This window comes from Sciurus vulgaris, assembly GCF_902686455.1.
Source record: "Sciurus vulgaris genome assembly, chromosome: 6".
Classification (NCBI taxonomy): domain Eukaryota; kingdom Metazoa; phylum Chordata; class Mammalia; order Rodentia; family Sciuridae; genus Sciurus; species Sciurus vulgaris.
Genome location: NC_136466.1, coordinates 102,441,150 through 102,454,549, shown reverse-complemented (window position 1 = coordinate 102,454,549; position 13,400 = coordinate 102,441,150). Strand labels below are relative to the sequence as shown.

Here is a 13,400-nt window from a genome sequence, read left to right as displayed (position 1 = left end):
TTCTCACTCCTCCTCTCCTTAGAATCCCATCCTTGACTTAAAAAAAAAAAAAGTAAGATATCTTTATTTTCATCATCATTCTAACTGGGTCAAAATTAAAGGAATATGAACCAGGTAGGGATTAATCTTAGGGTGTCTTCTGTGGACTTCATGGATTTTTTTTTTTAAAGGTCATAAAATTTATAAAAGACTTTGTTTCACAAAATAGTTAAGAATGGAAAAGTAACAAATAAACACTTACATGATTTAATTTAGGGTCAGGGGAAGAACCCAATAAATACCAAAGCTAAAAGTCTCCATTATGTATAAAGAAACCTGTGTTCTGGCTCTGGTCTAGCTCCAACCAATTGGGAGCTTGTCACTTCCTAGTGGAGCATCCTTATAAGGGATTGGAGCAGTTCCACTCTAAGGGTGAACTTTATATCAGAGAGTTTATTTTCTAAGCCAAGAAAGTGATTAAAAAATGGAACTATCACTTTGCTGTTGCATTACAAAATGTGAATAATCTTAGTAACGTTTTACTTTTTTTATCGGCACATTACAGTGGTACATAATAATGGGATTCGTTGTAACATATTCATACATGCATATAATATAACAATATAAGTTGGCCAATATCATTCCTCAGTATTACAGTAACATTTTAAAGAGCAACTTACTGTTGCTAATTGCACATTTTGTTTTATTTTTATTTAATCTTTTTAAGTGCTTCAAATCTGTTTGGAAAAGTTGCACATAGATTAAAAAAATGATAAAAAATGTGTGGTAGCAATGACATTTATAAATTTGGAATAGATTGGAAATTTTTATAAGTACACTAAATATAATACTGTATCATTTTAGATTTATTTGTATTATATAAAATATTTCATAGATCAGTGTTTTGAAGTTAAATTCCAGTCTTTATCAAAGGAGACCAATTTTTTTGAAGGATATATTATCTACATAATATCTTCCAGGAATTTTCAAATTGACTTATTCCCAACTGAACGCACAGGATTACATTGACAGATGTATCACTTCTGATGTGTGTCCATGCTGAGCTGTGTGTTACTTATACCTTTGACCACAGTGCTAGATATATATAATTTTGTTAATTAATGACATCATTTCTCTTCACTTGGAAGCTACTGTTAGCTTGTTGATCAAATATTCATGAAGTGGGCATTGTTTGTGCATTAAAAGACCATTTCTATTATTACCCACACATTGTCTAACCTAATTAACAGAGGTTAGAAGATGGGATGAGGGTAGGGGAGAGCAGAGGGAATTCCTGCAAGAGCAAAAGGACATTTTCTTTTGCATGCAATGTTGTTAAATTGTAGTCAGTATATTTTTTGTCATTAAAAGTTTATGGAAAATATTTTTAGGAGGGTTAGGTTAACAGAAGCCAGCTTTCTTACAGGACATAATGAGAAGTAACTCAGTCACTACAAAGTGATTTGACAGCTGGATTGCCATTATAATGAACACCTTTGGTTCAAATATATGACCAGAGAGAGCCCTTTAAATGTTGAATTTCCCTTTCTACAGCCCTGTGAAGTTCTTTTTTTTTTAAAAAATTCTCACTTTCTCCTTTGATTTTAGTTTCATTCCCACTGAGGTAATGTGGCCGTTATCTTAAATAGTTTTTGTTTTCTGACCTCTGAAATAATTTTCACCTTTCAACTAGTTTTTTTAACATAGGTTTAGTCTTTTTAACCTTCAGGATGGATTCTAGTGACTCTAGTCCATGCCCTCCTTTCTTGATGGCTTGCTGAGATATTTTCTTCTTTCTTTTTCCCTTTTTATTCTTTTCCCTGCCCACCTTCCCTCCCCTCTTTCCTTCCTTCTGTGGTGTTGGGGTGGAACCCAGGGCCTCAGGCCCACTAGCTGCCAGCTCTATCAATGAGCCACACACCCGCAGCTTGATTGCTTGCTCCACCCCCATTATTTTACACTTTTTATTTTTTTTTTTTATGTTAAATGCTAAGTTACATGAACTCCACTATTCAGGACATAAAAATGAACATTATTAACCTCCATCTTTGTTATAAAACATTATTGAACTTGTATGTATCCTCTTTATATAAAATCTAACTAGTTCACATATTGAAGATGTAACCGGTGTAAAGGGGTTCTTATCCCTTCACATATTTAGTAGATTCCATTTGTGATTTTTGGGACCATTAATCTGATATTTTCTCTTTCCTTTAGTCAAAATGGAAAAAAGCCCACCTGTTAAGGGCTCTCTCTCTGGAAAAGTCAGTCTACCTTGTCATTTTTCAACCATGCCTACCTTACCACCCAGTTACAACACCAGCGACTTTCTCCGAATCAAATGGTCTAAGATCGAAGTGGACAAAAATGGAAAAGATTTAAAGGAGACTACTGTTCTCGTGGCCCAAGATGGGAATATCAAGATTGGTCAGGGCTACAAAGGTAGAGTGTCTGTGCCTACGCATCCAGAGGTCGTGGGCGATGCCTCTCTCACGGTGGTCAAACTGCGTGCGAGCGACGCGGGTCTCTACCGCTGCGATGTCATGTATGGAATTGAAGACACCCAAGACACTGTGTCTCTGGCTGTGGATGGTAAGTCTTCGTGAATCATAGGAGGGTGTCTAACTTGACCCCTGGCCCAGAGGTGGTGTGAGTCGGTACTCAAAAGCAAATAGTTACTTGGTGTTTTGGATGAGTGGAAAATGCTTCCATCAACTAATCTCCGGAATGAACTGCTTTTCATTCAGAGGTCTGGGCAGGAGACTTGTACAGCAACTTCACTGTGATGTAGTACAGTATACTAGAAACAATGAATACCTCCAGACTTGGCACACAGTTCCATTATCATCACTTTGATGTTGAGACCTATCAGTGATTACTTTTCAAGACTATAAAAGCTGATCTACATTTTATTTAATTTTTGGTGTATGTGTCTATACACCTATACATGCATACATACGTTCACTCTCATACATATGTATATACGTATATACACACACACAAATTTTTTCCCTTTTCTCATTTCCCTATTGTGGTTATTCAAATGCTTGAGTTTAATTTTAAGAGATATAAATTTTATCTTAACATACACTGAAGAAATAAGATATTTAATAAATTCCATAGTACATATCACAATGTCTTAAAAGGCCAAGACTTTATTGAGAATATATTTGAACTGGATCAAAATAAGAAATCAGTGAAAATATATTAAGGTTAATGCACCAGTTGTTATCCATTAAGGTTTGCAATGAGACATTTTAGTTTTACCTTCCTTCCACTGTAGTTTATATGTCACTTGAATTTAAGATAAGAGACAAAGCAAAGAAAAATTGCTCTAATTGGGCACACACATAATGGCATAGCTCTTGGAAGCAGAATGTTTTGGCACGTTATTAAGCAAAATTCTAATACCCAGACATGACGGAACAAATTTTCTTCCAACCCTCCATTTCCCTATAAAATATTTACCTTTCAGAAATATATACAAAGGATTTTACTTAAACTCTTTCTTGTTTAGCCAAGAGGAAATACTTAGAATTCCAGATGCAACAGACTAACTTACTGAGCATCCTTTAACATTCAAATTCTACTGCTCCCTTCTGTAAATGTATTTTGATATCATCCAGGTGCCCATTAAATATCCTGGGCTCTTCTAAACTTTCCATCATTTATTTCATTTAACCTAAGTTTGTACCATTGTTACCTCTTATACATGTGCATCTATCACTTTTTAAAGTCCCCAGAGGAGTTTAACTACTTCTTACAATTTTTCATCATTAAAGAATTAGCAATGGATTTGCCCCTTGCCCCTCTGAAACAATGAAAATCCTCCACTTAATCCCCTTAGCCCCATGGGGTCTTTGAATTTTTCCAACAATTGCAGATACTTAAATAGATGGATGTTCCCTGCCTTGGTTGAGAATCTCCTCTTCTCCCCCATTACTACCAATCTTCAGTACATGTGGAAGATTTTTAATTACCAAGAAGATTATTCGAAGCATTGATGAACATAAAACTAATTTTAAAACATTCAAATTCTTACTTAAACCTTACTGCGCATTTTAAGCTATCTCTCATATTTACCAGATTGTACCATACAAACTTCCTGACAATTTTAGAGAGGTTTATGAAGATTCAAATAAGCATTTGGTGATTTTTTAAGTCATGCGAGATCAAAAATAGGGAAATGAATATTAGTGCATCTACTTGGTGTCTATTCAAGTCTTTTTGTGTTGACCTTGATCATAGGGCAGCCCCTATGAGATGGCTAGTGTATTCTTCTGCAGATACTTCATTGGCATACTCTGTACTGGAAGAGAGAGACAACCTAAGGATAGACACGTGGGAGAGTCTCACAGCTGGAAGTCAGGCTATGGAAGAGGGACACTTTCAACCCCAGGAAGTTGGTGGGAATAAGAGGAAGGTGGCAGATATCATGGACACAATCTATTCCAAACAACAACAAAAAGTGGTTTTAAATGATATGATTCAATAAAATTTCACTCATAAAACCCAGTTGCCCCAATTACCATTTTCTATTTTCCTGTGACATTAATTTGACTTACTTTAATGTCTTTTAGAAGTGAGTCATGATATTTACTCCAGTTAAAAATAGAAATGCTCTTGTTGAAATGGCAGGAGAAGGCCCATAATCCTACCCCCTCAGTTGTTCTTTCCTCAGTTCTTGGACGATTCTGTCAGCCCTGCAGCATGGTTCAAAACCACTGGTTTAGGCAAACCCAAAAATACAAAAAAGTGAAATTTGAGGCAAATACCAGGATGCCTTGCTCTACTCAGAGGAATCTGGAGAACTTTCTTTTAAACTTTCTTTGAGATCACTTTAGCTGTCTTTGCAGAGACCCTAAGTTACACTAGTCAGATAGTGAATATTTTACATGTTTGGGTAGTATATAGTAGCCTACCTAATATTTTAAAATCCTTTTCCTGCTTTGAAATTTAAAGCAATCGAATAATGTTAAGTAATCTTGCATCCACTTTATGGGAGAAGAAATTAAGGCTTGGGGAGCTTGACTTGTAGATGAGTGGGGAGTACACCATGGCTTGGAATAAGTCTTTTACTTGTATGTAGTCCAGTGTCCTAGCATATTGTCTCTGAGAGTAAGTCTCCTATTCATATTGGGAGGAAAGGACTTAGTGAACATTTTCATGAAAAAGGTGAATGTTTCAAGTTCTTCTAATGGGTTTGCCCTGGGTAAAAGGATGAAGCAGAGATGTTGATTTGTGACCTCCTTAATTTTTTGTATCTTCCCAGGAGAACCTACTTCCTTAGGGTCTGGATTAGGACCAGTGTCCACCATTTAGGATTTAATGACTAATCTGTTTCTTAAATTGATTACATATTAACAGAAAATTCCTGACTAGAAAATGTTTTAGTGGATCAGAGTGCAACACCCATAAGAATGGCTTTTGGAACTCCTCAAGTCAACCTGATTTTGTATAACTAAAATTAAAATTTATTGCAGTACCATTATGGTAATTAACTAATTTGATATGCAGCTCCATTGAGAAATTGTCCACAGTAGAGTGGAAGATTTGCACATGCCTATAATTGCTATTGTCTTTGCAGGGGTTGTGTTTCACTACAGGGCAGCAACCAGCAGGTATACTCTGAATTTTGAAACTGCTCAGAAGGCTTGCTTGGACATTGGGGCAGTCATAGCAACCCCAGAGCAACTCTTTGCTGCCTATGAAGATGGATTTGAGCAGTGTGACGCAGGCTGGCTGTCTGATCAGACTGTTAGGTGAGAAGTCTGGGGGCAAGGGTTTCAGCTCGTTAATTGACAATGAGACGAAAATGTCACTTACTAGCCCTTTATTTCTCTAGATACCCCATCCGTGCTCCCCGAGAAGGCTGTTATGGAGATATGATGGGGAAGGAAGGAGTCAGGACCTATGGATTCCGTTCTCCTCAGGAAACTTATGATGTATATTGCTATGTGGATCATCTGGATGGTAAGATGTTCAAGTTTCTGTTGCTTCATTTTAACTAAGAAAATTGAGGAGTGACCAGGAGGATATTGGAAGAGAGCAAGTCTTCAGACTTGTTTGGATTCCACACAGCAGCATTTGGTTTAAATGACTATATGATTTTGTGGTAAAATAGGCTCAAATTAAAGTGAAAATGGAAGGAGGTGTGTGTAAATGGTTTTGCAGGTTCAAAATGTCTTTTGCTAATGGCAGGTTTTCGTATAGTCATGCTGCTCTTGGACTACTTCCAATGTACTTTTAGAGCATTAAGAATAGAAACTCTAAGGGTGGTATCTATTTTAGTGAGGACTTCAGGTAAAAATCCTGCGATGGCAAACCACTGGGAATCCGAGTACTGATAAACACCCCAGAGCTTAACTAAACAACTCTGTAAACTAGCCCCAGAAGGGGTTTCAGTTTCCTGCCTGTTTACTGTGTTACACTGAAATTCAGAGCAATCATTTATTCATTCAACCCATCAACACTTTAAAGAATATACTTAAAAACACCTACTGCTTGATAGGTACTCAGCTGTTAGAATTGTCAAGTAATTTAAGATAAAGCCCTTGCCTGAAGATGCTTAGAGTCTGACTGGTTTTGACTCTGTCTTTTTACTTCTGCCTAAATTAGAGATTCTAAAAACAAGTTTGATTGAATAGTGCTGACATTATCTAAGGAACACCAGGCAGATTTATTATAAAGACACATAGAATAGAAGTTTTTATGACCATGGGAATGGACTTAAAAGCCCAAATAGTGCATATGTTATACATAATAGTGGGGTTCATCTTGACATATTCATAAATGCATATAACATAGTTTTGTCCATTTCAATCTGTAGTCCTTTCTCTGTCATGCACTGATAAATAAAAATTTTTAAAAACATTTACAAGCTCATATATATATATGTAGGTATTAAATTGAATTATAATTTCAATTTTGACTGGATGCACATAAAAAGTATGACCCCAGCTTTTTAAATGTGTAAAATGAGAAGATTGGACTATATAATTTCTTGGTCCATCCCAACATTAAGATTCTGGAATTTTATTTTATTTGTTGTTTTTTTTTCATTTTGTGTTTCATTTTTTTTTTTTTTTCTTTTAAGATGAAGTCTTGTTACGTACACCTGGGCTTAAGTGATCCTTCTGTCTTGACTTCCCCAGTACCTGGGACAGTTGCCTGCCTCCATGCTTGACCTGTGATCTTATAATTGTATTAAAATTGTATTAATTGAGCAAACGACCACAAAGCCTGAAGGCTAGAATATAGGCAGCTTCTGTCTTCCTTGCCTTCACTAGATTTGAAAGGAAGACTGCTTTCAAGAATGGCACTTAAGTGTGGTTCTCCAGCACCTTAAGAGTCTCACTGTCATTTAAGACTAGCAAATATATTTTTAAAACCAAATCTTCAGGTGCTAACAACTTCCTTTTTTTTTTTTTTTTTTTGTAGAGGAAAAGAAAAACATATATAACATCTAAGCTATGGTGAATATATATATAAAACTAGAGCTTTTCTTCTTCCTTTTATTTAACAAGTTATAAAAATAGAATAGGAGATGGTTGATTGGAGAATCTGGTTTGAGGGAATGAATTTAACTAGTGCTCTTTCAGCAGGGTGTAAAGGTATATCTCTTTTGTTTCAATTTAGAATAATATGTCAGAGTGATTGTTATAAAAATATCTGGAATGCCGGTAATGCTGGAACATGTTGCAGTATGATAAATAACTAAAACACAGGTAGTTTTTGAAAAAATATATGTAAGACCTTTACCAAATATTATTAAAATGGTGGGTATTCAGATACAAATGCAGGACCTGATTCAAATGTGGACATGCATCTGAAGCCAGACTGCTGATGGAAAGACAGGTTTCTGGTCCCATTATGCCACTGCAGGAGCACCCCTGGGCCCTTCTGTGTGTCTGTTCTTCAGTTTACCTTAAAGGATCTACTAAAATCCTGCTCTCCAAGTTTGTAGACTCCCCAGCTTTGAGAGAATTATTTCAAGCCCAGAGGAGGTTTCTGCAGAAATCTCAGAAATTCCAGTCCCTCTGAAAGTACTGTTAGAAAGTCTTGGTGGTAGAAGTCCTGCCAGGGGTCTCCTAGTCACAGTCCACCCACTGGAGCTTCATCCTTACTTTCTGCTCAGTCTCACACCAGTGTTTAGAATTTAGAAGAGTAGGTCTGATGTGTGCAACCTCTGAAATGAGGAAGGATTTAAATTGTCTCCAGAAAGTCCTTTCCTACCTCCATAAGTATAGTTGCTTCCAAGGCAAATGTTCTGTGTGGAACCAGTTTCTGCCTCAGTGTAACCCAGCTCCATCATACAGTTTTTTGAGATGAATGTTCCATGTGTCCTATGACCAGAAACTTTTACTGTGGAATATAGCATAACAAATTCAACAGAATTTAACCCTTTTGTTTTAGTATGTAAAAATATGAAGAAAAAAAGATAAAAGAATCAGTACAAATATTAAATCAAGGCCTGGATGAAATTTGTGTCAGCAGAGTAACAAGGTTACTGTTTCACAGAAGCAGCTTGACAATCCTGGAGGGTATTCAGCATGTTTATAATGACATTGTTCTGGCAATCCTTTCTTCCTTGTAGTCTTGGCCCTTGGAATAATTAACACATCAATGTGCACTTCTCTTTTCTTTCTTGACTTGAATTGAATGGGGGGGGGGTTGAAGAAAAACTTTATGGTTGATGATGTAAGTGGAAGACACAAGGTCATTATTATAAGGGTTCTCTCATTGCTTTACTGAGGCAAATGTCTTCCCTTTGAAGTAATGACTGTTGGATGAGTTGTGAATTAGTACATATTCTTGTGGAAATGAGACTGTATAAAATTACATCTGGTATTTCAGTTGTCACATTGACTAAAGATTATTTGAAGGTGAGCCAAGTTCCTCATAAAAGATATCTATTGCTATATTTATTGGTCTAATATTCCCACTTATATCTTATTTTGTGGAGCCAAGTGTGTACGTACAAGAGATGGGGGGATGGTAAATATTAGAGATATTGATGTATTCAAAATGTGTGTCACAGAACATATAAATAGGAGTTTGAGTCAGTGTGCAGTTACTTTAGATCAGAAAGTATATTATTCCAGATGGTCAAATGAAAAAGTTAATTAAATATGAAATGAAATCCTGTTCAAAAAGACAATTTTTTGTTTTAGTTATTTATCATGAAATATGTTTTAGTTTGCATAATACTGAATTTCTGTTTTTTCTAGTTTCTTGTTTTGTAGTATTTCATTGGTCCTAATGTATTTTTCTAAAAATTCCAAATAATTAAAGTAAAATCAGCCAATTTTCTTTCTTTTTCCTCAAAGGAAGTGATTATAGCAATATATATGTATATATATAATCTCATATACACATAAGAATACAATCCTCAACTCTTGTTTTAAAAATAAAGTGCAAAAGAGCAATTACATTAGCTATATCTACTACTGAGCATTTCAACATTAGCTGTGTTCTTAGAAATATTCTTGAAGTTATCATGGTTTATTAGACATGATTCAGTAATGAAATACTTACTAAGAAATTAGTAGAGTTAGGATTCTAAAATAGAAATAAAGAAGTTAAGATTCATAAAATGGACCTTTTCAGGAAATTTAATCTGTTTCTTCCTAAAGGAGATTTGGAAAATGTTGAGATGGTTTTAAAGTAGACTTGAGGTAATTAAATGGTTCAAAAAAAAATAGGTAAGGGATTGGATGCCTCTATATTTACAGTGGGATTATATCACAATAAACCCACTGGGAATAGAAAATGCATTTAATACACCTAACTTACCAAACATCGCAGCTTTGCCCTGTGTTTTACAGATGATCTGTTGTTTACACTGTGGTTATGTGACTGATGGGAAACTGTGGCTTGCTGACACTGCCCTGCAATATCATACTTCATGTTACTGGTGTAGGCAAAGAGCAAAATCCAAAATTTAAAGTATGGTATCTATTGAATGTACTGCTTTGCACCAGCATGATATCTGAAAGTTGCAAATCAAACCAAGGTAAATTGAGGATTGTCATTGTTTAGGAATAGTAAACCCAATGCTGAAAGCGATTCTTGAGAGCACAGATAAGAATCGGGAGGACCTCAAATGAGTCCCAGCTCAGCCATTCACTACTTGTGAGATCCTGGGCAAGGCTTACGTCTCTAAACTTCTGTTAGATGAGAACAATAAGAGTACTTGCTTTTTAATCATAGTAGGAAGACTGAATCATATAATGTGTAAAGCTTTTATCACAGTGTGCAGCAGAGAATGAATGCTTAATAAATATTAGCTGTTATTACAGCTGTGGGTATATGAGAAATTCTTTATTTCCACTGAATTTGTAAGAAGAAGAAGAAAGGAGTTAAAATTGCAACTCTGTGAATTATGTTCAATATAGGAAATTTCTTCTGACAATGAATAATGTTGAATGTCAAAAGAATCTTGATAAGCTATAAAATTTCGTCCCCAAATATTTCTTAAAAATAGAATTGATATAAAGTGTTATCAGTGCAATGCTTTGTAACAGTCTGTTGCAATAATGATGCTTTGAAGGATACAGGGAATAACTGGGAATGAGACACTTTATGAAAAAGGGTCTTTTTTTAATATGAAAAACTACTTGCTTGAGCATTCGTTGAATAAAAATCATTGGTCTAATTAATGCTTGAACATCAATTGAATAATTAAAAAATAACACTAGCAAAATAAGAATTTCCAAATTATCCCATCCAAATTCTTTGAAATAACTTCATTATCTGATTAGAACATTATACTCCTAAATCACAGTGTTCGGGAATAATCTGGTGTCTGATTCCCTGCAGAATTTCATGGATACAGAAACACACCTGTGTTGCCACTGGAGGGTTTAAATAATTCTGAAAGTGATCTGTGACTTCGTTTCTGTGCTGAAAACTGACAGTTTATTAAGAGGTGTATGTGTCCAGCTTAATCCATAGCAAAAACATCCCTAAATAAGATAGAAAAGGGGGGATTGTGAAAAATACAGAATGAGTATTTCTGCTAAAAAAAAATGCCCATTTGAGCTTTTTTTTTTAATTAAAATCTTTTTTTTTTTATTTTTACAGACTGCATTTTGACTCATTGTACACAAATGGAGTACAACTTTTCATTTCTATGGTTGTACACATTGTAGATTCACACCATTCATGTAATCGTACATATCATAGGGTAATACTGTCTGTCTCATTCTATTATCTTTCTGTCCTCTACCTCCTCCCACCCCATTTTCCTCTAGACCATCCAAAGTTTCTTCATTCTTCTCTTCCCCCTACCACCCCCACCTCGTTTTATATAATCATTCATGTATTAGAGAAAACATTCAGCATTTGGTTTTTTTGTGCTTGGCCTATTTCACTTAGCATGACATTTTCCAACTTCATCCATTTAACAGCAAATGCCATAATTTTATTTTTCTTTATGGCTGAGTAATATTCCATTGTGTATGTATACCATAGTTTCTTTATCCATTCATCTGTTGAAGGGCATCTAGGTTGGTCCACAATCTAGCTATTGTGAATTGAGCTGCTATGAACAATGATGTGGCTGCATCACTGTAGTATGCTGATTTTAAGTCCTTTGGGTATAGACTAAGGAGTGGGATAGCTGGGTCAAATGCGGGATCCATTCCAAGTTTTCTGAGGAAATCTCCATACTGCTTTCCAGAGTGTCTCCACCAATTTGCAACTCCTTTAGCAATGTATGAGTGTGCCTTTTTCCCCACATCCATGCCAACTCTTATTATTGCTTGTGTTCTTGATAATAACCATTCTAATTGGAGTTAGATGAAATCTTAGGGTGGTTTTAATTTGCATTTCTCTAATTACTAGGGAGAACAAAAGACCCAGAATAGCCAAAGCCATCCTGGGCAGGAAGAGTGATGCAGGGAGGTATCACAATACCAAACCTTAAACTCTACTATAGAGCAATAGTAACCAAAACCGCATGGTATTGGCACCAAAATAGACAGGTAGACCAATGGTACAAGATAGAAGACACAGAGACATACCCACATAAGTACAGTTATCTCATACTAGACAAAGGTGCCAAAAACTTACAATGGAGAAAAGATAGCCTCTTCAACAAATGGTGCTGACAAAACTGGAAATCCATATGCAGTAAAATGAAATTAAATCCCTATCTCTCACCCTGTACAAAACTCAACTCAAAATGGATCAAGGATCTAGGAATTAGATCTGAGACACTTCACCAAATAGAAGAAAAAGTAGGCCCGAATCTCCATCACGTTGGCTTAGGACCAGACTTCCTTAACAAGACCCCCATAGTGCAAGAAATAAAAACAAGAATCAATAAATGGGATAGAGTCAAGCTAAAAAGTTTTTTCTTGGCACAGGAAACAATACTGTGAAAAGAGAGCCTAAGGCGTGGGAGAAAATCTTTTCCACACACACTTCAGACAGAACACTCATCTCCAAAGTTTATAAAGAACTTAAAAACTTTACATCCAAAATACAAAGAACCCAATCAATAAATGGGCTAAGGAAATGGACAGCCACTTCACAAAAGAAGATATAGAGATGATCAACAAATATATGAAAAAGTGCCCATCTTATTCCTTTTTAACAAAATTAATAGGTTGACTATTTGATTTCTTTATGGCAGTAAGTACCCATAAGAACATAGTTTTGTTTTTGTTTTTGTTTTTGTTTTTAAGGCCTTTTATTGTCCTGCAGATAAAATAGAGGGTAGCAGATGTGGTCAGACTGCCTTCCATCATGGCTGAACCACTTAGTTCCCTTGCAAATGAGTACATATGTGCACTTTTGTGCCCAGATCTGACAAATGATTGGTCCAAGATCTCATTTCCCCATAAGCTTGGAGATCTATACCCTATCTTTGCATGGCCCTTATCTTCTATGTAGAGGGCTACATAGAAGCCCTTTGGCTTTTACTTCACTAGATTAACCACCTTATTATTGGAATTCCCTGGCTTTTGCATAAGCTTTGCAGCACTTTGACAGACCTGCACTGTGGACTCTGTCTTTCATTTCATATTGATTCCTGAAGTCCTGGTTGATTTCTCTCACCTTCATCTTCTCTAAACTGGATCTGTATGACTGTAGTCACCCTCCTGCAATATTTGCTTACACTTTTCCTTTCTAGGAAGTTCTAGGAAGGAGGAAATCCTACAGATTCATCTGTGTATCTCCAATATGTTATTAGCACCTAGTGCTAAGGTGGACTTGAATAAACGAGTAAATTAATGAACCCACCACAAGTGCTTATCTTATTCACCTTGCCCTACACCTGCCTTGGAGAGTTTTACACTTCCCTAGGGTTTGTCACTCTTCTACTTGCCTCTCTTTCCATCTCTTTAATTTCTTTATTAGTTTGGTTAGTTCATTTTTGTTCTCTTGCATGCAAATTTTAAATCAAATGCTTT

The 13,400-nt window shown here is 35.8% G+C and overlaps 1 protein-coding gene across 4 annotated transcripts in view; it reads left to right on the top strand.

Annotated features, from left to right (window-relative positions):
- VCAN (versican) overlaps positions 1–13,400 on the top strand; it is a 110,334-nt gene that overhangs the window by 16,695 nt on the left and 80,239 nt on the right. For all 4 annotated transcript variants that reach the window (XM_079145540.1, XM_079145538.1, XM_079145539.1 and 1 more), the window contains exons 3-5: positions 2,197–2,571; positions 5,567–5,741; positions 5,825–5,952. In XM_079145540.1, the coding sequence (XP_079001666.1) occupies positions 2,197–2,571; positions 5,567–5,741; positions 5,825–5,952 (678 nt within the window). The remainder of the gene's footprint in view (positions 1–2,196; positions 2,572–5,566; positions 5,742–5,824; positions 5,953–13,400) is intronic.